This window comes from Vicugna pacos, chromosome 5 (assembly GCF_048564905.1).
Source record: "Vicugna pacos chromosome 5, VicPac4, whole genome shotgun sequence".
Taxonomy (NCBI): Eukaryota; Metazoa; Chordata; class Mammalia; order Artiodactyla; family Camelidae; genus Vicugna; species Vicugna pacos.
This window is the reverse complement of record NC_132991.1, coordinates 84268822-84293761: the sequence shown is the minus strand read 5'-3', so window position 1 is coordinate 84293761 and position 24940 is coordinate 84268822. Positions and strand designations below refer to the sequence as shown.

The following is a 24940-nucleotide window of genomic DNA, read 5'->3' as shown; positions in this document are numbered from 1 at the left end:
TTGAATAGTCCAAAATTGCTGCTTTGTGGTTTAGAAACCGATTGGTTCATAATGTGATGGTTATTCCCCCCCATTCTATTTTTGCTGCCTGGTTGGCACAGCCATGCGCTTTTGCAGCAGCTGGGATATAAATATAAAGCGGGAATGAAGGCGCATTGGGGAGGGAAGAGCAGCTGACAGGGCACAGCCAAGCCCCAGGCTCCGCGGGGCCGCCCCACAGGCCCGGGCACGTTGGTTTCGGTCGGACTGACTTGTCAGCTTTATGCTGAGCGAGCCTTTAATGGTTTAAAGGTTGGCATGGGGAGCGATGTTTCTTGCATGAGACTATGCATCTCTAGTTATAATCTACATGGTAACTAAGGCCAGACTTTTTGGAGGAGCACCATCTTTGGCAGAATTTGAGGCGTGGTGTTGCATTATGTGGCCATTTCTAGCCTATTTTTAAGGGGGCACATTCTGTGTTAGTGAAATGTTTGAAAACTGTTTATGGTTCAAAGTCGGTTGGCATCATCCTTCCTAACTTATAGACATGTCACTTCATGAACGTTAAGTCCTCACGTTGGAAAGTTACCCATCTAAATCGCAGGTGAGTTTATGACAGCATTTATGATCCCTTTTCCCAGACGGGCAGGGATTTTTTTGTTGTTATTACTGTTGTTTTGCTTTGTTTTGTTTCTTTTGGGTCATTTCTTAAACTTCTAATGAGGAAAGTTTGCTATTATTTATTAATTATAGTTCACCTGTAATTCAAATTGTTGACAAATAGCTAACGTTTTTCCACCAGGGGAAGAGAAATCATGTGTGCATATCAAGTAGAAAATTTGCCGTGTATCTTCAGCTAACAGGTCACAGCTTTCTGGAGCAAATGTTTTTGATGTCCCCACAGGTACCAGGCATTGTGACAATAACACAATGGAAGGTTGTATAGATATGACTAAAACGTCTATGCTCTAATGTCTTTCCATCTGCTTCTCAGTTTTCTCATCTGTAAAATGGGCATAAAGGTAGTATCTACCTAATAAGATTGTTGTAAGGATTAAACTAGTTCATACATTCAGTGTTTAGAACAGTGCCTGGCTCATAGTAAGTGCTCAATAAGTATGAGTTATTATCATTTGTCCAATGATTTTCTGGATTTTCTCCTTTCCTGGGTTGCTAGGAGCACTGTGAATTTTATGACATTTTTCTGGAGCTCATATATCAAAACCTCCCAGCCACACCCCAGCTAAACCTGCTCTTCCTGTAGAATTTCTTGTCTTAGCACATGACACCACCAGCTCTAGGAGCCCTTCCTTCATTCTGCTGTGCTCCTGCCTGCCACAGGGTCTTTGCACGTACTGTTTCTTGTCTTAGTATATCTTTCCCACTTCTCCCAGGTAACTTATCCTTTTTAAAAATCACAGCTTCCTTCTGCTGAGATGGCTTGTTTGACCTCCCTGAGTAGAGTGAATATTCTGCACCACTTGTCTGTAACATTTAATGCTGGTACCATTTTACATATCACCAGGTGATGATTTGATTGTCTGTCTCTGATCAGAATACAAGGTCCATGAGAACCAGGGCAGTATTCATTGTTATTAATGATGGTATCCCCAGCATCTAGCCCAGAGTCTGAATTACATGGTAAGTGCTTAGTAAACATTTGTTGAAAGAATGGGTTAGAAGTGTGTAGTTCATGTATTACTTGAATTCATGCACGTATTGTTTATTTTTTAATTCCAAAGATAATACATGGTGTTTGTAATAAACACGAGTGATAGAGGAATATATGAAGTAAGAAGTGAAATAAGCAAAGAAAGTCTCCTTTACCTTTTAATCCCAACTCACCGAAGTGTCCTCTACTTACGCTCTCATACAAACTGCTAGACTAATTTTTTCCTGTGTTTACCAATCACACACACACACACACACACACTCACACACACACACACACAGTTCTTATATGAAAACAGAATCTTATGCTAACATGTCTTTTGTTTGGTTTAACACTATACTGCAGCTATCTTTCTAGGTCGGTACATAATAGATCTCCCTCATTAAAATGATTATGAAATACTTCAGAAAGGTCTAAAAATAATACAATGAGAACACATGTACCTACCACCCAGCTTAATAAATAAAAATTACCAGAACATTGAACACATCCCCCCAGTAGCTGAATCAAACATGATCTTGAATTTGGTGTTTCTAATTCTCATGCATTTCTTATTCATTGCCTACCTAGGTTTTTATCTATAACCACTGGAGAGTCTTTGCATATTTCCAGATTTTATATAAATGGTATAATTCTATACACATTGTCTGCAACTTCCTTTTGTCACTCACATTTATGTCTGTGAGATTCATTCAGACTGAAGTGGGTGGTTCACATTCATTCATTTCCCTCGATGTAGTGTATTCTACTGAAAGAATGTGATATAAATATTCTTCTATTGGTATGCAAACAAAAATAGAGTTACCAAATGATCCAGCAATCCCACTCCTGGGCATATATATTCAGAGGAAACGCTAACTTGAAAAGACACATGCACCCACAACGTTCACAGCAGCACTATTCACAACAGCCAAGACATGGAAGCAACCTAAATGTTCACTGACAGATGACTGGATAAAGAAGATGTGGTGTATATATATGTATATATTTACATATATATACAATGGAATATTACTCAGCCATAAAAAGAATGAAATAATGCCATTTGCTGCAACATGAATGGATCTAAAGATTATCATACTAAGTGAAGTAAGCCAGACAGAGAAAGACAAATATCATATGATATCATTTATATGTGGAATCTAAAAAAAAATTATACAAATAAACTTATTTACAAACCAGAAATAGACTTACAGATATAGAAAACAAACCATGAGTACCAAAGAGGAAAGGGGGTAAGAATAGGGATAAAGTAGGAGTTTGGGATTAACATATACACACTCCTATATATAAAATAGATAAACAGCAAGGACCTACCGTATAGCACAGGGTATGTACAATATTTGGTATCTTCTAGTAACCTATAATGGAAAAGAATCTGAAAAAGAATATATATATGTACGTGAATGTATAACTGAGCCACTTTGCTGTACCCCTGAAACTAACACAACATTGTAAATCAACTATACTTCAGTAAAAAGAAAAAAGAAGAAAAAAAACTGAAGTAGGTGGTTCAGATTCATTCATTCCCCTTAATGTAGTGTATTCTACTGCAAGAATGTGATATAAATCATTGTTCTTCTATTAGTGTGCATTTAGGTGGTTCCCTCTCCCCTACTTTTTTCCTATTTCAGTCAATGCAATTATAAAACATTCTTGATTTTGCCTTCCTTTGTGCATATGTGAGAGGATTTCTCCAGAGATTATATCTGGGGTGGGGGGATGCTGAAGTGCAGGATATACTGTCTGAAACCTTACTAGGTAGTGCTAATCTACTTCTCCAAAGTTCTTTCATTGTTTTTGACTGCTGCATAGTATTCCACGAAAATAACACACATGAATGTATTTATCTATTCCTTTTGCTGCGTATCCACTTGCAATATCCAATAACACTCATTTGTTGGATATTATTTGGGAGTTAAAACAGTATTACATATACAGTCTTTCATGTGGGGAGGACCATGCTTACAGAGCCCTTGAGCGCTTGGAAGGCCCTCTGGGGTCTTTAGTTCATTTTATTTACTCTGTGAAGGGAGTCAGGTCAATTATTACCATTGAGGCTTTTCATCTTCAGTGGATTATGAAGCCAAACCTGAGGAATCAGGAGTCTCAGGTGCCTGCTGGGGGAGCAGCAGAGCCCGGTGGAGTGGCTCATATCCCTGCTCACAGCTTGTCCCATTCTCCTTCTCCGCCTTCTTATGCAGTGCAAAGAAAAAACGTTGCCTGCCATTCTGGTTCTGCAAGGACCAAGCCGTCAGCCACCGCAGTCCCCACCAACAGTGCTCCCTGAGGGGAATTCAGGATGGAGAGAAACGGCAGCATTCTGTGCTCTGGAATTACTGGTCCCGAAATAGTTAAAATGCATATTGAAGGAAAAATTTCAATGACCCCAGATTCTTGTGTGTTTCCATACATAGAAAAGCACTAAAATCACCAACTTGAGATGTCTGTTCTTTGTGACTAGCAATTATCTTTTTATGCTTGACTACATGTTTTTCCCAGCAAAAAAAGTTCATATATATCCTGGCTCCTCCCTTACCTCTTGGGAACAGTTCCTCAGAGCTATCTGAGAGGCTGAGTCCCCAGGCTCTATCCTCAGTAAGGTCCTGAATAAAACTTCACCGATGACTTTTACGTCGTGTGATTTTAGCTCAGTTGAAAATAGCTCCTGAGGGGTTCAGCCGAGAGCGATAACAGGTCAGAGCACGGGGAACGATGTCACAGCAGACGACCGCCACAAAGATGGAGGAGGAAACACGCCTCCTGTGCGGCACCTGTGAAAACGCAGGGTATCAGCTCACAGACTCTGCTCCCGGGCTGCACTGTCCTGGGAAAGGGGAAACAGATGGCAAGTTAATAGGAAGCTGATAGCATTGTTTAGGGTCGAGCAGGGGGTGTCCTCTGGGGAACCAGAAGAGAAGCTTTCAGCTGAGAGCCACAGCAGCCTGGAGAAGGCGTTTGCTGTGGCCACTTCCTCCCTCCCACCTCTGCCAGAGGAGGAGCCCAGAGAGGGCAGGAGTCATAGGTTTTCATTGTTTGCCTGCTGCTTTTTCTTCCAGAACCCCCTGGAGAAGCCAGAAATTATGCCCTAAGGATGGGGAAACACATTAACCAGACGTGTCTAGGACACGGGACACAAACGATGCCCACCCCTCGTATCTTCCTTTTTCCTTTCTATGTGCTGGCGTGTGTCCTGAACTTGAATGGCTCTGACCTGAATGGAGGCAGGTGCTGCACACGGCTTCTCTGGCGGTGGGGAAGCATGATTGAAAAACCAGAAATCCAGGCTCTGCCACTCATCAGCCACATGATTCTGGGAAAGTCCCTTCACTTCCCTGGGATTATCCTCTAGGAGATGCCAAGATCCCTTCTTCGCTGCAGATCCGTCTCGAGCCTGCCCTGCAGGGGGACGGCTGCAGGCTGCCGTCGGGGGGTTAAAAGTAAGCCTGACCTGATCCCTTCCCAGCACCTTTTCTCCAGCTATTGCCTCAAATTCTGTAATGTCTAGCGCCTGGTTAGCACCTAAAGTATCAGACAAAGATTCAGAGTTAAGATTGTTTGGGGAACCAGGAAAACAGGCTTGAATGGCTCTGAGGGCTGCTTGGGGCTTCTTTTGAGTTTGCTCAGTTGAGAAGGTAGTGAGTCACAAATGTTATTCTGATACGCGGAGTGACGTCTGCCCAGCCAGTGCCAAGTCCTGAAATCTTCGTGACCTAAGACACAAACACCCACGCTGGGTTCGGGCGACACACCCACCCTTCACTTCTCTCCGGATGCCACTTGTGCCATGTCCCTTAACCTGGGTCCTCCAGGGTCCTATCCCTTCCTCACCTTTCCTATCTTTGTTGTGAATGCTCTACCTGGATCAACACATGAGCTCCCCTGGTCACATAACGACCAACTGTTCCCCAACCCAGATTCTCCTCTCTAAGTTCCATGTTAAACGGCCACCAGACACCTCGACTCGGAGGTCCCACAGGCATTCACACTCGCCAAGTCTAAACTGCAAGCCTTCGCCTCACTCCCGGCTGCCTCCTTTCTCCCGTGTTCCCTACTGGATGACTGGTAGCCTCACCTTGGCACCTGTAAGTGACACACTGGCAGACCCCCTGGTCCTGTCACTGCAGGCTTCTGCCCTCCTCCAACAGGCTACCACGCCTGTCCGTGAGCTTTGACTTTCCGTATCTCACTCCTGTCCACATTTTCCTCCAAGCATAACTTCCTTTTTCGAGCCAGCTCTTCTGTGGTTCCCTTTAGAAGAAAACCCAAAGCCTCTAGGGTAACCTTTGCAGCCTCACACGCCCTTCTTTGTCCTCACCCCACAGCCATGGTGACTTCTGCCCGTGGGTCACAGCTCCTGCCCTCTTCCCGGGGTGGAGCTCGTCCCTGTCAACTTCCTCTGTCTGGAGTCCCTCCCCCTCCCCCACACCCAGTCTCCTCCCTGCCTGGCTCCTTCCTCCTCACTCTTCAGAACTTCAAGTAGCACCTCCTCCTCCTCCAGGCTTCCCTGGCCCTCCAGTCTAGGTTGGTGGTGCCTCCTAGGGGTTTCCATGGCATCCTGCAGTGACCTTTGTCACTGATGACGTAACTGAAGGTGCTGCTCCCAGGTGGGACATGGCGGTGATCCAGTTGCTGCCCCTGGCCCAGTGGCTGGCTCTCAACAGGTGGGATAAAGAAGCTCATTTCAAAAGTAAAGAGAGAAAGAAACTCTTCCTCAAAATTTTCTTGGGACGGAGGGTGGGCTCTCAGGATTTGAAGGTATCCCAGGGTGTTTATGAGACTTGCCGCAGGGACAAATCCCAAAGGACACGGACAGGTTCCAACAGAGCCTCCTAACTAGCTGATTTCTTAGATTTCCTGATACTGCCTGTCACCAGCTTCCCCACTTTGCTGTAAGGGGTTGACCGCCTGGCGGCCGTCCAGGAGCTGGTGACTGACAGACACCTGGGCACCTCTGTCAATTTTAAGAAAAATAAGGTAGAGAATAGAGTGTCAGCTGTCCAGGTACTGAGAGTCAAAGCTGATGGCTTCCCCTGATATTTTCATCCGTGCTTTCAACAGAAGCAGTGTGCAAAAATGAACAGAACGTGGAGCCCAGCTGAGAATCGGGCCATTGTGGTGGGTGGAAGGAGGTGTGAGGAGTGGGGCCAGTTACTCGGTGGGGGGAGGGTCAATCGTTCAGGTTGTCCCTGGAGAAATAATTGCGGAGACAGCCCATCAGATAGGAGACTGGTGGTACCCTGTCTCCTCCCCCCACCCCCCTGTTTCTTGGCACTCAAGTGGCCATCAGATTAACCAAATCTTTTCAGTCTTGACAGAAATGACAACCTCACAAAGGAAAAAGAATGTTTTCGCACTGGAAAGAAGATTAAAACATCAAGGAGCAAAGTGTTTTCTATGTAAGGGTTTAAATGCTTGCCTTGCACAAATGTTGTGAATTAACATCTTTGTCTCAGGGGTATAATTTTTCTCCTCGAATCTTTAGAGTTATTTCCAGAATAGCAAAGAGTGTTTCAAAAACCGTGTCTGAAGTCCAAGATGCTCAAGTCAGCTCTGTGAGGGAAGGACAGGAGGAGGGAGAGGGAAGTCTTAGCGAGGGATGAGAAAGTTACTGCCCGCAAATGTCAGTGTGTAACATACATTAACAGCTTCAGAACGATAATGCCTTAAAAAAAAAAAAACTACTAATGACTTTTGGAAAGTTGAAATAAAATGAACTTAATTACTGAATCACTGATGGTAATTAAAAAATAATTTATCTGTTATAAACTATACGTATAGATTTTTTCCAGTGCAAAATGTAGAGGACTTCTGAAACTCAAATGGTGAGAAGCATAGGTTAGATTTAGAAAGGAAATCTGAGTAGAAATGGTTCCCTTCCACAGATACCAATATTTGATGTTAAATTTGGTTCTTATACTATCAAAGCCATCAACCTATATGCCAAGGGGGCGGAGGGTAGGAAGGGATAGATGGGATTTCAAAAATTGTAGAATAGATAAACAAGATTATACTGTATAGCACAAGATCTTATGGTAGCTCACAGAGAAAAAAATGTGACAATGAATATATATATGTTTATGTATAACTGAAAAAATTGTGCTTTACACCGGAATTTGACACAACATTGTAAAATGATTATAAATCAATAAAACTGTTAAAAAAAAAGCCATCAACCTATATAAAATAAAGTTAGGGTAAGTTATGTTTTTCATCACAAAAGTGCTTTTTACTTTATAAAAAATCAAGTCACACCATGTTCCTTTATAAGCATTAATCAGCCGCTTATTTTAAGAATTACACTTAGAAATACGTGCTTGCCCACACCTTTTTAGGAGCACAGCTATTGGAATATGTTTAGAGCTTGGATATTCTTACTGAAGGTTATTCAGTTTAAAGTACAACAGCACACAGTCTCTGGGAAATTTATGTCCCCAACTAGAACTGGCTTTGGCACCCTTTCCTTAAAATTAGAAAGAAAATCCAGTCTGGGACATCTGGGTCCCTGAGAGGCACCTCCTAACTGGTTCACAGGGAGACCATTCAGTTTCTGGGTTCAAATCTTCCCTCAGCCACTTCTTGGCTGCAAGATCTTGGGCAAATGATTTGGCTTTTGTGTGACTCAGTTTCTTCCTCAGTAGCTTGGGGACAATTGTCTCTTCTTCAGAGGTTTACTGGAGGATTAAACCAATTAATGTAAAGCTCTAGCACAGTTTCTGACGTCAATAGACGTGAACAATGATTATTACTGACGTTGGAAAACACTCACTATTTCTAAAGAATGGGCACGAATAATGGTCTTTGAAGTATCCTCTGACTTGGCAGCTGAGCAAACCATTATCCGTAAGCAGTCAAAATTATTTCAATAAAATATCTTCTCTTCCATGCCCTGGCATCAATTGTTCAAAGATAAAACAAAAAGACAAAGGGGAAAGAAAATCCTGGCAAAGGGACAAGTTCTGAGAATTGTTTGAAAGCAGTCATTGTGTTCAGGTGGCCTGGCGGCTACTGTAAACCAGAGGGAAGTAGGGAGGAAATCAGAACCCACTGTGGTCCATAAAATGGATGTCTTTTCAACTAAACAGATCGTTATCAGCCTCGCAGAGCCGACTCCTGTTCCTTTTCGCCCGGTCATTTCCTTTCCTGAGTGTCTGTAAGAACCACCCACTCGGGTGTTTCTCAGGATTATAGGCTTTTAGATCAAACAGAAACCCCGGGAGCGCCTGAAACAGCCCTGCACGCACAGTCACATCGTGCCCCAGCCGGGGACCTCGCCCCCGCGCCCGCCGCGCGTCGTGGAGGCTGATGTGCGCACTGAGGGAGGCTCTCTCACCGTGTGGCCGGCGACCGCCAGCAGCAGCCGTGGAGGCCTTGGCTCTGAAGTCGCTGAAGGCTGCGCTCGGGAACTGCCCGCCCCTCCCGTCATTTCAGAAGCTTGACCAGCGAGCCCTCCCGGCTTGCACCCTCTGCGGTCCTCAGCATCCGCAAGATGGGCGGGACCCAGGAGACGCTGGCCATGACTGTCCACCTCCTGGCCAACTCTGGGCATGGCTCACTTCTGCAGCAAACTCTGGACCAGCTCCTGGACTGCATCTGCCCGGAGGTCCGTCTCTTTCTGGTGTCCGAGCGGGTCAGCCCGGTGAAATACTGCACCAAGTGCCACTCCAAGCGGTCACGCTTCCCCGGGATGTCTGTCCTGCTCTTCCTGCACGAAAGCCTCGGAGAGGAGCGGCTCCTTCGCGTGCTTGACTCCCTGCAGCGCTGGCCGTGGCAGTGCTACTCCGCCCAGAGCGCGCAGGGAAGGCCGTGCCCCTACCTTCTTGCCGACCAGCAGTTCTACAGCCTGGACAGCCAGATGCCCGTGTGGGGTGTGAGGCAGGTGCACGGGGGCACCGAGGTCCTGAGAGTGACGCTCTACTGCAGCTTTGACAACTACGAGGACGCCGTCAGGCTCTATGAGATGATCCTGCAGAGGGAAGCCACCTCGCAGAAGAGCAACGTCTGTTTCTTTGTGCTCTACGCCACCGAGAGCTTTGCTCTGCAGCTCGCCCTGAAGCAGCTGCCCCTGGGGACGTCGGTGGACCCGAAAGAGGCTTCGGTGTTGCAGTTCAAGGTTCAAGAGATCGGCCAGTTAGTGCCCCTCCTACCCCATCCGTGCGTCCCCATCAGCCGCTCCCGGTGGCAAACGCAGGACTACGATGGCAACACGATTCTGCTTCAGGTATTTCCTTTTGGCCTCTGTGAGCTTTAGATGCACGTGGGCCTGCGTAGTTTTACGTCTGGGAGATGATTTAAGGCAGTGGTTTTCAACCTTGGTTGCCTATCAGAATCTCTGGGGGAGTTTTCAAAACTTCTTATGCCGCGGCTGCATCCCAGGGCAGTAGATTAGATTCTTTGGCGGCACCCAGGTTTGGATATTTTTTAAAAGCTCCTTGGATGATTCTAATATGTAGCTTGTACTGCGCTTGAGAGTCCCTGATTTAATAAAATCCTCTCATCTGACAGATCAGGAACTTCAGACTCTGTGAGCTGGTAGCTCACACAAGTTGTCTGCAGCAGAATCAGACAACACCTCATTTCTCAGATTTTCCTTTACCCATGCTCCAGCTGGACGCAAATACTTTGCCCACCCTTTGGGTTCGGAAATATCATTAGTTCTTTCCATCTTTCCTTCCTAAGAAAATTGAAGCTGTAATGAATGGTTGGGGATGTTAAGTTTGTGGTCCTGTTGACTTAATTTTTAAGCATCTTGCATCATTGTCATACTTTACCCCAAACCAAGTTAGATATCTGGTTAGACCCCTTCCAAAGAAAATCTTGGCGTGAAAGCCTTCTTTTATAAGCACCTATTGAAAACAAACACAATCACGATCGCTACCACATGTTATTTTTTATGACGTATGCGGCACCCGAGCCTTGCTCTTTAGTACCTCTGTGATTTTGAGCCTCAGTTTCTTCATTAACACGGTGAGGGGAATCTTAGCATCTTCGTAGACTACAGGTTGTTATCTCCACTAGATCACCTAACACTTGCAAAGTGCTTCAGACAGTGCCGAGAAGGCAGTTTTAGCTGTTATTGTTCATAGTATGTCCTAGATTAAGAATTTCACATTGATTACTTCATTTAGTCCTTCTTACAACCTGGACAGTTTTGCAGAAGGGAGAACTGAGGGGTAGGGGTATCAGCTACTTGCCCAAGATGCAAGAGGAAGTGTCCACCTGTCTCCAAAGCCATGTTGTTAACTCCTGCAGTCCAGTGCTGTGTGTGTGTGTGTATGTGTGTTTGTCTGTGTGTGTGTGAAGTGTGTGTAGGCAGGAGGTGTACGTGATATTCACAGCAAAATTTCGATGGCTTCTGTCCTTAAGAAATTGTCAGAAACCCCTTTAAGGCCTATTGGATGAACTAAAAACAAGCTAGAAGATGAATTACCTTTCCTTTGATTAATTCTGTTGTCATCAGCTTTGAGTTATTAATAAAATATGAGTCCTATTGATTCTATATCAAATGATCTCTAAATTATTTACTTTCTTATTCACATAAGGTGGACGAGCACTGTTCCTGTTAGTTATCCATTGTGTAACTCACTAATTTCCAAGGCATCTAAATTTTTCCCTTCAGCTTTAGTTAATCTCCAGAATTTAAACCTCGCTGTCAAGCAAAAATTTAATATGTGTGTGCAGCAGGGGACACAGTTTTAATCATTTTGGTTTTAAAGGCTAACTGACATTTCAATTCTGAATCATGGCTTATACAGCTTAATGATTTTGGAAAGTGAAGTCAAATTTGGGGTGTGCAGAACAGTGTTTTGGAGAAAAATGTCAATGTGTCTAGGCTTTTGCAAACCAAATGGGGGGTTATCTTCTGGAAACTTCTGTCTCTGGTGTCATATAAAAGTCCCTGAAGGAAGCATAGCAAGGCTTGGCTACAATTCACATGAAGGACAGCACATTGTAGCCACTTCCCTCCTATAGTGGGGTGAATTTGTCAGGAAGGAAAACCCAGCCTATCTCCCTTGGGGCGGAGAGGGAGGGGCGTTTATAATTGCATTGACTTTTGTAAGTAAGTAGCCTGGGTCCTAAGCAGTGCAGTTAGGATCCTACTCGTGGCTCTGCCACTTCCTCAGACAGGTCCCTGAGGTCACCGGCTGGCTGCTCGCAGCTCTGAGGACCACATCCTTGTGAGCTCCTCACCCTATGATGGTCCAACAAACTGGACTTCACTTCAGTTGGACCACCTTGGGTCAGATTCTCCTCTAAACCAATAACAGCATTCAGGGCAATGGGCTTGTGTGGATGAGCTTAGTTGTGAAGTAAATTCTTTACTACGCTGTGCCCCTAGATTTTTTGTGGACTCAGACTCTCCTGGTGAAGGCAGGGGTCCCCAGGGAAGGGGGGACAAGTACTGGGTGGCACAAATGACTGATGTCCACCAGAGAAAGGAAATAATGTCTATTGAAAGGAGAGCTATAACCACAAGTTAGCCTCTCCACATGGAGCCCTTTCTCAAGGCTGGGAGGGATATGTGTGCGCGGGCTAGGGGAGGGAGGTTGCCAGACCCGGTGAGGGTGGTGGGCAGAGCTGCCCGAGGAGTGATGCCGGCACCTGCTTGAGCTAGATGGCCCAGAAGGAAGTAGCCAGGAGAAGGGAAGAAGATATTCCAAAAAGAGGCGGTGGTGGGTAACAATGTATGATGTAGCATTTCCCTAGCAGGCATGTTCAGAAAACTGCCTGTGGTCCCATGTGGCTGGAGGGGAGGAAGGGGGTCGGAGGAAATGGGTGGGCAGGTGGGCAAAGGCCACATCATCAGGGATGTGGTCAGCCAGTGGAAGGTAAGCACCATGAGGACAGGGTCCTTTTTTGATCCACCTATATACTCCCAGTACCTAGAACAGCATCTGACACATGGTAGGCAAAGTCATTTGTGTGTGAGCGAGCAAAAGCCTTGCCAAGTAGCTTCTATTTTATCTTGACTGTAGTCAGCAATCACTGGTGGAGCCTCTGAATGGTACTGACATGTACAATTTGCATTATGAGAATCAAAAGAGAGAATATACGTGGAGGTGCTTTGTAAAGTAGAAACCGCAGAGGTCGTGCAGAGCTGTGCAATTGTCGTCTGCGCGTGTCACTGTCTTGCTGCACCTTTTCCCGTGCACCTTCTTGTCAGTGCGGGCTGTCTGATGCTTCTCAGAGCCTAGGATGTGTAGTTTTGATGAGAGTGATCTTAAGGTACGTAGTAGATATTCAATAAATGACTGTATGGATACACGATCATGTCATGTTTATTAATTCACTAAGGATTTGTCGAGTGCTTACCTTGGGCTACCCTGTCTCCATTTGGCTTTTTTCATCCTTCAGTCTCACTCCTTGGTGGATGCATCTTGGTGTCTGACTTGAATTGGGGGAAATTCTCAGTCATTATGATTTCAGATGTTTTTTCTCTTCCTTTCTCTTTCTTCTTCTGGTATTCCCATTCTGTGTGTACTGTCCCACAGTCATTGGAGAGTCTGTTCTGTTTTTTGGGTTTTTTTTTTTTTTGGTCTTTTTTTTTCCTCTTTGCTTTTTCATTTTCAAGGATTCTATTGATATGTTCTCTGGCTCAGCGATCTTTTCTTAGCTGTGTTTTGTCTACCAAGAAACCCATCCAAGGCATCCTTTATTTCTGTTATTATTGTTATTATTTTTATCTTTTCGGTTCTTTTTCTAGGATTACCATCTCTCTTTTCACATTGCCATCTCTTCTTGCATGCTGTCCACTTTATCTATTAGAGGCTTCAGCATATTAATCGGAGTTGTTTCAAATGACTGTTCAGATAATCCCAACATCCCTGCCGCGTCTGGCACTGATGCTGGCTGTCTTACCAAATTGTGTTTTTCACCTTTTGCAATGCCTTGTGATTTTTTCTTGATAGCCAGGTAAAAGGTAGCAGGCAAAGGAATCGCTATAAATAAGCCTTTACCAATGTGATGGTAAGGAGCTGGGGGAGGGGAAGCATCCCATAATTAGGTCTCAGTCTTAGTGAGTCTATACCTTGAACTGTGAACGTCACGAGTGTTTACAGAATGGCTGGAGGGGGCTGGAATTGAGTACTTCCCTTCTCTCACGTGGAAGGCTGGAGTTAGGTATTTCTCATCCCCCAGGTCAGTTAGGCTCTGATGATACCCCAGCAGGTTAGGCTCTGGTTAATCAAGTTTCCCAGGAGAGCAGGGCTTTTCAGAACAGAGTGCTTTGGCGTATTTAAAAATGGTCCTTTTTCACCTAGAGATTATCATGCTAGGTGAATTAAGTCAGACAGAGAAGGACAAATATCATATGATATCACTTATATGTGGAACCTAAGAAAATGATACAAATGAACTTATTTACAAAACAGAAACAGGTTTACAGACATGAAAAACAATTTATGGTTACCAAAGGGAAAAGGGGAGGAATGATAAATTAGGAGTTTGGGATTAACAGAGACACAGTATTATGTATAAAATAGATAAACAACAAGGACGTACTGTATGGCACAGGAAACTATATTTAATATCTTGTAATAACCTATAATGGAAAAGAATCTGAAAAAGAATACACACACACACGTATACATGTATATATACGTATCTGAATCACTATGCTGCACACCAGAAACTAATACAACATTGTAAATTAACTAAACTTCAATTAAAACAATTGTCCCTTTCTTCTTCCCCTTCCAGAAGCACAAGGGGGTGCATCTCTGATATTTATTATGAGAATCTGTTCTATCTCCTAGAGGTGAATCTCACAAAACTGTGGGGCTCCCTCATGACTGGGTCCCCTGGAGTTTTTGACTCTCTGGTTGTTCACACGAAGCCTCCATCCATTTGTCAGTTACAGTCTGTGTCTCCCTGGCCCCATGCTGGTTCCTGCAGTGGTTTCCACTCCTGAGTCTCTGCTCTGGGAAGCCGTGACTCCCTGTATCCATCCATCTGTCTCTCCCGTCTTGGGTGCTGCTGTTTGCCCTGTGTCCTCACTTGTCATACAGCTGCTAGGAGACTGGTTGCTCTCTCTAAGTCCACTGGTGTCTGAGGTCAGGGTCAGCAGTGTTGATAAATGCTGACCACTCCTGCCTTGAAAGTTTCTCTTCAGTGGGCTTCAATAACTCAGTTCATTTAATTAAGGGGTTTATTCTATCTCTCTATCATTTTGCCAATTTTTTTTCAAAGATTCAACTCTTCTTGCCCTTAAATCCGGTTTTCTCCACCTCGGCACTATTGACATTTCGGACTAGGTGATGCTTTGCTGTGGGGGAGATGTCCTGTACACTGTAGGATATTTAGCACATTCCTGACTCCAGCGTTCGATGCTAGTAGCACCAACCCCACCTCCCTGCAGCTGTGACAACCAAAAATGTCTCCAGACATTACCAAATGCTCTGTAGAGGGGTGAAATTTCCCCCAGTTGAGGACCACTGTCCTAACCTAACGGTCTCCCTAAGATTAAGAAATAAAGTCCACCCTGGGGATTTAGTTATCATCTTTGTTCAGCTTACTCCTGCATTGCATCTCCCCTGTCTTTTGAGCTTGGGGCTTTTTGAACTCCCTGTAAGACCATTTAAACCCAATGTCTCACCCTCATCTCAAATTCAATCCAAACAAAACCAAAGCCATTATCCACAGCCCTGCCCGCATCTCCTCTAGCCCTGGGCATCCCCCTACTGCACAGGTTTTGAAACATTGGTCATTCTCGCCTCTCTTTTCAGAAGCCCCACATTCAGTCAGCACCCACTGTCCTTGCTCTCCTTTGGAATCATTTCTTTTTTCCCCTTTCCTTCTGTAAACCCACATCACTTCAAATGTGCATTATTATTACAACATTCCACCTCTTCATTCTGGCTCCAGGCTTCTGCTTTTTCTGCACAGCACCGTTGAAAGCATTTTTAAACGATGGCCGGATTTACGTTCCTTGTCAGCTCAGTAGCAAAAGTTAGCAAATAAAATTAAAACTCACTTGTCTGAATATCGAGGTGCCTTCACAATTGGGTCCCACCTCTTAGCTTCCTTTGCTGCCTCATTCTTTGGTTATCCCAACCTTCTTTTCAGAACTCTAAGCTCACTCTTGCACTCAGGTACTTTTTTTTTTTATTGTCATAAAATATACGTAACGTAAAATTGATCACTTTAACCATTTTAAGTGTAGAATTCAGTGCCATTAAGGACATTTGCACTTGTGCCATCATCACCACTATCCATTTCCAGAAATGTTTATTACCCGAAACAGGACCTGTACCCATTAAACAATAGCTCCCCATTCTGCCCTCCCCTCAGTCCCTGGTAACCTCTATGCTGTAAAGTTGTCTTTTCAGGGACCTCAAATAAGTGACATCATATAATATTTGTCCTTCTGTGTCTGACTTATTTCATTCCGCATATTACTTTCAAGGTTCATCCGTAGCATGTGTCAGAATTTTATTATTTTACAGGTTGAATAATATTCCACTTTACAGATATCTGCCTCGGTGTATGGGCTGAGCTGTCCCTTGTCCGGTGACATCTTTCCCTTCCCCTTCACTTGTCCATCCTCTGAGGCTTTGCTCCAACAGCACCTCCTCTGTGAAACTTGCCGCAAGCTCATTCCTAACTAGGACATTTTACACCTAAATTTTGTAACACATAAGTTTTGACATAATTCCTCATTCTTGCACCATGTAATTTGGGAGTATGTGACTCACCCTATCTTTTCAGTATTTTATCGTAGCTGTTTATTTCCAGCAGAGCACCAGACAGACAGCTGCTTCTGAAATGTTTGTTGATTGATTGACTGCTCGCTGTCAGGAAATAAGCTGTCTCTTCAGAGAAGTAAATATTCCAGAAGCTAGTTGGGCATAGGCAAACATATATATCTTTTCTTTTTATCAACAGACCTTTAGCTGAGTTCTCTTGATATTCTTTTTTTTTTTAACATTTTTTATTGATTTATAATCATTTTACAATGTTGTGTCAAATTCCAGTGTTCAGCACAATTTTTCAGTCATTCATGGACATATACACACTCATTGTCACATTTTTTTCTCTGTGATTTATCATAACATTTTGTGTGTATTTCCCTGTGCTATACAGTGTAATCTTGTTTATCTATTCTACAATTTTGAAATCCCAGTCTATCCCTTCCCACCCTCCACCCCCCTGGTAACCACAAGTCTGTATTCTCTGTCCATGAGTCTATTTCTGTCCTGTATTTATGCTTTGTTTTTGTTTGTTTGTTTTTTAGATTCCACATATGAGCGATCTCATATGGTATTTTTCTTTCTCTTTCTGGCTTACTTCACTTAGAATGACATTCTCTAGGAGCATCCATGTTGCTGCAAATGGCATTATGTTGTCGGTTTTTATGGCTGAGTAGTATTCCATTGTATAAATATACCACCTCTTCTTTATCCAGTCACCTGTTGATGGACATTTAGGCTGTTTCCATGTTTTGGCTATTGTAAATAGTGCTGCTATGAACATTGGGGTGCAGGTGTCATCCTGAAGTAGATTTCCTTCTGGATACAAGCCCAGGAGTGGGATTCCTGGGTCATATGGTAAGTCTATTCCTAGTCTTTTGAGGAATCTCCACACTGTTTTCCATAGTGGCTGCACCAAACTGCATTCCCACCGGCAGTGTAGGAGGGTTCCCCTTTCTCCACAGCCTCTCCAGCATTTGTCATTTGTGGATTTTTGAATGATGGCCATTCTGACTGGTGTGAGGTGATACCTCATTGTAGTTTTGATTTGCATTTCTCTGATAATTAGTGATATTGAGCATTTTTTCATGTGCTTTTTGATCATTTGTATGTCTTCCTTGGAGAATTGCTTGTTTAGGTCTTCTGCCCATTTTTGGATTGGGTTGTTTATTTTTTTCTTATTGAGTCGTATGAGCTGCTTATATATTTTGGAGATCAAGCCTTTGTTGGTTTCACTTGCAAAAATTTTCTCCCATTCCGTAGGTTTTCTTCTTGTTTTACTTCTTGTTTCCTTTACTCTGCAGAAGCTTGTAAGTTTCATTAGGTCCCATTTGTTTATTCTTGCTTTTATTTCTTCTAGGAGAAAATTTTTGAAATGTATGTCAGATAATGTTTTGCCTATGTTTTTCTCTAGGAGGTTTATTGTATCTTGTCTTATGTTTAAGTCTTTAATCCATTTTGAGTTGATTTTTGTATATGGTGTAAGGGAGTGTTCTAGCTTCATTGTTTTACATGCTGCTGTCCAGTTTTCCCAACACCATTTGCTGAAGAGACTGTCTTTATTCCATTGTATATTCTTGCCTCCTTTGTCAAAGATGAGTTGACCAAAAGTTTGTGGGTTCATTTCTGGGCTCTCTATTCTGTTCCATTGGTCCATATGTCTGTTTTGGTACCAATACCATGCTGTCTTGATGACTGTAGCTCTATGTATTGTCTGAAGTCTGGGAGAGTTATTCCTCCAGCCTCTTTCTTTCTCTTCAGTAATGCTTTGGCAATTCTAGGTCTTTGATGGTTCCATATAACTTTTATTATGATTTCTTCTAGTTCTGTGAAATATGTCCTGGGTAATTGGATAGGGATTGCATTAAATCTGTAGATTGCCTTGGGCAGTGTGACCATTTTTGATATTCTTTATTAGCCATTTAAAAACAGAAGAAGGTAGTCTCTCATGAAGCAAGTAACTCATGCGCTTCTTCTGAGCCATTTCTTGAGGGCTCCTTTCTCATTTCTGAGTCTCTCAGCTGTACTCACTCCGAATGTATTACTCTCTCTCTGTTCCTTATTTCCTCCCCATTTTCCATACCCTGCACACACACTCACACACACACACACTCTTCCATCCCTACACTGTCGCTCTCACTCAATACTTGGGTTTATGCCGCCCTTTATTGCTAAGGTTGCTGCTGCTATAAATAGCAGGTTAATATCATTTGTTTTGGCTAATCAAATACAATAAGTACCTTTCAGAAGATCAATTAATTGGAAGAGATTAGATTCAATTCTTAAGGAAGCAAGTTTGGCATTGTTTTTGGTTTTCTTATCGTCTATATAATTTGCTCCCCTGCAATCTTTTTCCCCCCAGTGTAGGAGAAACCTTCTCTTGCTGTCTCTTGGAATCCCTTTTAGTAAGGGACAATGTTATTTTCCCTTCATGCTGTCAGTCTGCTCCTTAATAGCTTGATTATTTTTTAACGATGTATGTTCTCTTGTTTCTCAAGTGTTTAGACTCAGATGAATGACAAGTGGTCTTCCTGTTCATCGAGAGATAGTTGCCAATGTTCCCTGAAGCTTGGAAACAGCTAGCTCTCAACTTGTAACATTTTACAAATATTACTTAGAAAGATGGGCTCTGAACGATCAGAATTCCTACAAATGCATTTCAATTGATTTTTTTGGCCAGAGGAGCTTTATCCTCTCTCAAGAGATTTATCTCAATCACTCAGCATTATGTTTCTCCTGGAAATCCTTTACTCCAACTGCACACATCTGAATTTCTACATTAATAATCTTGCACTCGCTTTTGCCATAAGATCTAATGATCTTAGACGTCTCTTAAAAAAAAGAAAAGTTGATATTCTCTCTCTTCAAAAAGATTGCAGAAATGGCCATCCATATGATGCCATTTGTCAGTTTCTTGATAAGACTTTGCATTTACCTAATGTCCAATAATTAGGGGCCTAATTTATAGAGTCTACTTATTCATACATGTCTACATGCAAACAACTTATATGTTGTTAGGCATTAAGCTTTATCTATGTATCCAGCAAACATCCAATGATTACTTACTGTGTGTTAGGCACTGTGCTAGGTGCTGGGGGTACAATGATGGAGAAGGTGTATGCAACCCCTGTTCTTCCAGCTGCCAAAGTCTAGAGAAGATACAGAGAATCTGAGCAAACAAGTGCAAAAGAGGGTGGTAGCTACTATGATGTGGCAAGTGCAGGTTGCTAGGAGAGCCGGGAGTAACATCGATGATGGTGATAATAGCCAACTATGTTTAACACTTCTATGTCCTAACAACTCTATGACCTTGGTACTTATTATTACCTCCTTTTATCGATGAGGAAACTGAGGCACAGAAAAATTAGGTAACTTGTCTACAGTCCCCACAACTAATAAGTGGCAGAGCCAATATTTAGGGGCACCTGACTCTGATTCAGTGACACGGAGAAGGCTCCTGAGAGGAAATGGTGTGTAAGTGTGGAGGTAACAATAGGTAGGCATTTTTAGGGAAAAGGGTTAGAAATGACAGAGCCCAGACAGAGGAAATAATAGATACAAATCCTGGTATTAGGGAAGAGCTGATGATGCCCAAGGCACGGAAGGAAGTTTGATTTTGGTAAGTGGAGGTTGAACGGGAAGTGGTGAGTTACCAGGATGGAGTAGGGGCCAGACTGAGTGGGATGCTAGTCCCTGTCAAAGGGCTTAGAATTCACCCTAAGATGGGTAGGAAGCCATCTGAAGCAGGAGGGTGACTTGATCAAAACTGTTTTCAAAGCTTCTCTGGTAGTGGAGTGGAGAACTGATTCACAGGAGTCCCGTCAGATGGCTGTTGCAGTAATTCAGACTAGAGATGACAGCGGCCTGCCCTCGGATTAATGGCCGTGGACATGGAGAAACAGGGAGACCTGAGAGATCTTTGGGAAGCAGAGTCCAAGAGAATGGATGACATGGGGGCTGGAGAAGAGAAACTGGTACTCTTGCTTGGTGAACATGTGGCTATTGATACCAGAGTAAGGGAGTGAGTGGAACAGATTTTGGGCATGTTAAGTTTTAGGAGCTTGTGCTTGGAAGACAGTAGGCATTGGCGGGGGGAGGGTATAGCTCAGTATAGAGTGCATGCTTAGCATGCAGGAGGTCCTGGGTTCAATCCCAGGTACCTCCATTAAAGAAACAAATAAACCTAATTACCCCCCTCAAAATAAAATAGAATAAAACACTCATGACTGAACAGAATTTTGGAGAGAGGACATGGCTCAAGTGGTAGAGCACATGCTCAGCATGCACAAGGTCCTAGGTTCAATCCCCAGTACCTCCTCTATAAATAAATAAATAAATAAATAAATCTAATTACCCCCCACCCCCCCCAAAAAGGAGACAGTAGAATAGGTAGGCATGATGCTTAAGAAACAGATCTGAACTGTAACTATACTTTCAGAAGCTGTCATCACTTAGATAATAATTGAAGGCATGGGCTTCGATAAGATTGCTCTGGGAGAATGCGTAGAGTCAGAAGGGAAGATGGCCCAGGCTAGCACTGAACTGTGAACTATAATGAACTGAAGTGGGGAGAGGCTCCTTCAGTGGAAACTGAGAGAGGGTGGCTGGAAAGGAAGGAGACAATTGAAAAAAAAAAAGTGCTGACATAGAAGTTTAAGGAGAAGGCTTCAAACGTAAAGGGGAAAGGTCAGCTTGTAAAATTCTACTGGAGTTCAAGTAGAAAGTAATGACAAGGAGGCTGATTGCAAGTGATCTTGGCAAAAGCAATTTTAGTGGAGCGGCAGGAGGCAAAGTCAACGTCGTGCGTACAGGAAGTAAGGGAAGGTTAGTAGGAAGGTGAGTGTGGACAAATTCTGTAAAGAGGTTTGCCTGTGAAAGAGGAGAGAGAGCTGGAGGGGCAGAGGGGAATATGTTTTTCAATGTAGACTTAAGCAGGTGTAATTGCTGATAGAAAAGAGTAGAGGGGGAAAGAGAGAGAGAGAGATTGAAGAAATGAGGTAATAAAGTGGGAGAAAATCTATAACTGATAGGGTGAGGTCCCCAGGAAGGCAGAAGGTGGTGGAATTCACAGTCTTGATGGAGACTGGTCACTTTTGTTGTGGAGAGAATGTTTGAAGTTGCGGGTAAGTTTGGTGATAGGACACCGAGAGAGCTGCTATCCAGTAATGGCTTTTGTTTTCTCTGTAATGTCACTGGTGGGGCCATCTGATGAGAGATCGAAGGAGAATTTGTGCCACTGAAGCGTTGAGGACAGTTCAGAAAGGTCTGAGACGCCTGTCGTGGTGAATGGAGAGAGATGACTAAGGAAGCAGGAGGGCCGCAGGTAGCCTCGCGAAGTGGGAAACCACACCGTCATGGTGGTGCCAATCCCAGCAGTCGTGTGCTTTCTTCGGCAGCCTGGGCATGAGTTCAGGAAACATGCATAGGTAGGTGGACCCAGGGTTGGGAGATTTTTGAGGGAGGCGGTGATAGAATGGGGATAGTACAGGGGAGCTGGAGCTATTGGAGGTATAAGGAGATGGTGGAAGTGATGGTCTTTGGACTCAAGACCGTGACTGTGGAAGGCAGTGAAGACAGAGGGGGCTGACGAGGAGAAAGCAGGGAAGGAGGTGTTGATGCTGAAGAACAGATGTAGTGAGAGAACTGACTGCTGGCGCTGGAAGGAGTGGGTGGGGGCCCGAGAGGGCTTGATTTAAATGCCCTTGGTTTCAGAGATGGCGCGCTGTAAGGGGACGTGGCCCAGTGGAGGGGCCCTGGGACTGGGTGAGTGGAGTTGAGTCGAGGGGGGCTCTGGGCTGGCTCAGCAGGGCCCAGTGACTATAGACCTGGCTCGTGAAGGCACCTCCTGACCGCCCTGAGACGTCTCGACTCTGGCTGTGGCTTTGGGACCAATTTTGTTCAGATCTGAGACAGCTTTAAGGGGTGAGGAGAATCTATTCTGGCTTCTCTTTCCATTCATGGTTGCTAGAAAATTAAATAAGGGCCCCAGGATTCCAACTTACGGATTTCCCCATTTTTACTTCTGAAAAATAAAAACAAAAAAATGAGAGGACTGAGTAGTTTTTCTTTATATGTCTCGAACATAGTTATTGCTTTGTTGTTGAAAATTAGGTCTCAGAAGTTCATGGGTTTTTAATGTTTCATACCATACATTTAAGTATAATTAACAAGAAAATGAACCTTAAAAATCAGCCATCAACACCAAATGCTGGTGAAGATACAGAGCAACAGGGACTCACTCATTGCAGGCCAGAATGCAAAATGGTCCAGCCACTTTAGGAGACAGTTCGGCACTTCCGTACAAAAGTAAACATACCCTTACCATAAGATCTAGCCATTGTGCGTGTTGGTATTTACCCAAAGGAATTAAGAAAAAAAACTTACAGGTTTCCTCCTCCATATTGGATAGTCTCATATCCACCCTGAGCGATTTCTAAACATAGAAATCATCATGCCAGTTTCCATTTCCAGAAGAAAAAGACTCCATTGGTTCAAATACAAAAGGTAGAATGTAATGTCAAATGATTCTCCAGGAAGCAAGATGGAAGCTCATCCCTTTGAAGACTGTACTTATAATTTCCATTCAATTCAACTGACTTTAGTGAAAGTCTGCTTTGGGCACTGCCTGGCAGAGGGTGAATAGGACGTGGTCTGTTCTTGGCTCTTAGTAAATGGAGAATATTGGCTACATTTGATCCTCTTTTCCTTGTCCCATAGGTCCCATTGAATCCAGGACTTGGTGTAAAGAATGGCGAGCGTTCCTTTCTGAGTGGCACCTCGGAAGCAGACACGCTCGCCCAGGGCTCCAGGCTGACCCCTGTCAATGCAGTTGGGACCCTTGAGCTGAGAAGCCGAAGGAGCCGGGGTAGGAGGTTGAAGGTGGGCTCTGTGGATCTCCCTGAGCCTGGTGGGAGGCCAGCATCTGACAGCTCCAGAGGCACGTCGTGGAAAAACCCTGGCTGTTCATCCCCACCCAGCAGCCCAGCCACGGACTCCCAGCTGCACCTGCCTCCTCCCCACCTTGACTCCGCGGCCAGAATGAAGGTCGTCAGCTGGGAGAACAGCTTTGAGAACCTGGAGGCAGAGACAAATGTTGATACAGGATTCACCGTGGTCAGTTCTGAACCCAGGCGATCTTTTCTGGGTAGATTTCCCAGGCATCTGCAGACCCGCCCACCACCGACCTGCCCGTCAGCCCCTTCCTCAGGGGCAGCTGCTTCCAAAACCAGCAGAATCTTTAAGGAAAGGATCCATCCTTTGTCACTTGCTGGCCAGAGGGATCTTGGTGCAGGGAAGATAATCTCAAAATGTGCCCTTCCTCTGCCAGTCCAGGGTGAAGACAAAGCTGCAGAAGAAGAATTCTTTATATAGCGTAAAACAGCAGTGGTTTTCAAAACACAGGCTCAAATATAATGTTCTGGAGAACTGACCCAGAATGGAGCTAGAAATGGAGCTCTGACTCAGAATCAGCCTGTTTCTTGTTCATCAAAGAGGGCCCGAATGCTAGCCACACACAGATCTAGATCATTTTTATTTCCAGTGTTCAAAGTCTAGCGAGCTGGTGATGAGTTGTTTATTTGTCATCATGGTCGTGAGGGAACACAGCCAACGCACAGGGGGAAAGCCCAGCGCCTCACGTCCTTGGAGGCACACTAACCCAGCTGGGTGTGTTGAGTTCAGCACCTCTCAGGATAATTGCATTGTATGCAATTGAGTGGGGTGCATTATGCAATGCTGATTGGTGTCTGTAATTTGGTTTTAATTTTTTCTTGGGTTGCGTAGCTCATCCCTCCAGACAGCATGGGCTGTTTAGTGTTTTTTAATTTTTATGTGACCTCATTTGGTAACTAGGTCTTGTTCACCACCTACCCTCTAGTGACTTTCGCCTTAAAAGTTGTTTGCATCTGGAATGAGTTAACATGCAAAGTGTTTTGAAAATTACAACCCCCCCTTTTTTTTTTCCTGTTTAATGAGCAGCAACTCTGGAGCCGAAAAATCAGGTTAAAAATGAAAGCTGGGCTCTAGGGTTTTCTTGCTCCTCATTTTTCATTTGTTTCTGCTCTACTCCGGTGGGGCCAGTGGTTCATGTAATTAAGCAGAGAGGAGTGGACGATTCAAGATCTCCACTGAGTGTGGCAGGAAGAGTGCACTGGTTGGGTCCCTGGAGCAGGACTTGGGTTTTTCTGGCCATGTTCGAATTCTTAAATTGCTTTGCAATGCTCATTCATTCACTCATTTATACATTCATTCATGCAACACATTGTACTGAACATCTGTGTTTGAATAAGACATTGACATATGGTATATACATTCTGTGGTCATCAAACTCCAAATTTGTTTATGGTTTTACTGTATGACAAATCCATTCTATCAACTCTCAAGAACATGTTGAAGTTCAAACTTACACCTCTGGGAAACTTTTCCACCAGTGATTCCCACACTTGACGTACAAGGCTGCAGTAAGAATTCACAACCTGTGGATGGAGACTGGGCATATTATGAATTACAATTATAATCATAATGGACAAATTCTCAGTTGCTCATATGACATATTGTCTGATTGGATCTATACATACATTTAAAAAAAAATCTGTGGTCT

At 43.9% G+C, this 24940-nt stretch overlaps 1 protein-coding gene and 2 long non-coding RNA genes across 8 annotated transcripts; 2 read left to right on the top strand and 1 right to left on the bottom strand.

The window, feature by feature from the left end:
- Positions 1-163: 163 nt before the first annotated feature.
- Positions 164-3996, top strand: LOC140696483 (uncharacterized). Its single transcript, XR_012072913.1, has 3 exons — positions 164-586; positions 1508-1623; positions 3859-3996. It is a non-coding gene; the product is annotated as an uncharacterized lncRNA (long non-coding RNA).
- Positions 3636-6210, bottom strand: LOC116280544 (uncharacterized). Of its 3 annotated transcripts, none has more exons than XR_012072912.1 (4): positions 6119-6210; positions 4869-5905; positions 4194-4481; positions 3636-3940 (listed from the first exon to the last, which is right to left on the bottom strand). It is a non-coding gene; the product is annotated as an uncharacterized lncRNA (long non-coding RNA). The 3 variants fall into 3 exon arrangements; XR_012072911.1 differs by lacking the exon at positions 6119-6210 and having other exon boundaries at positions 4869-5367; positions 5730-5948; XR_012072910.1 differs by lacking the exon at positions 6119-6210 and having other exon boundaries at positions 4194-4428; positions 4869-5503.
- FAM124B (family with sequence similarity 124 member B) lies at positions 5652-23807 on the top strand. 4 transcript variants are annotated; one of them, XR_012072908.1, is made up of 3 exons: positions 5652-5739; positions 6156-6318; positions 6964-7096. XR_012072908.1 is itself a non-coding variant. In XM_006207938.4 (2 exons), exons 1-2 carry the CDS (start codon positions 9144-9146, stop codon positions 23710-23712), a joined length of 1386 nt encoding a protein of 461 aa, XP_006208000.2. In that variant the 5' UTR covers positions 8491-9143; the 3' UTR covers positions 23713-23807. The 4 variants fall into 4 exon arrangements, 1 of the variants encoding a protein (XP_006208000.2); XR_012072907.1 differs by lacking the exon at positions 5652-5739 and adding an exon at positions 23059-23143 and having other exon boundaries at positions 6166-6318; positions 6964-7053; XR_012072909.1 differs by lacking the exon at positions 5652-5739 and having other exon boundaries at positions 6166-6318; positions 6973-7096.
- Positions 23808-24940: the final 1133 nt, after the last annotated feature.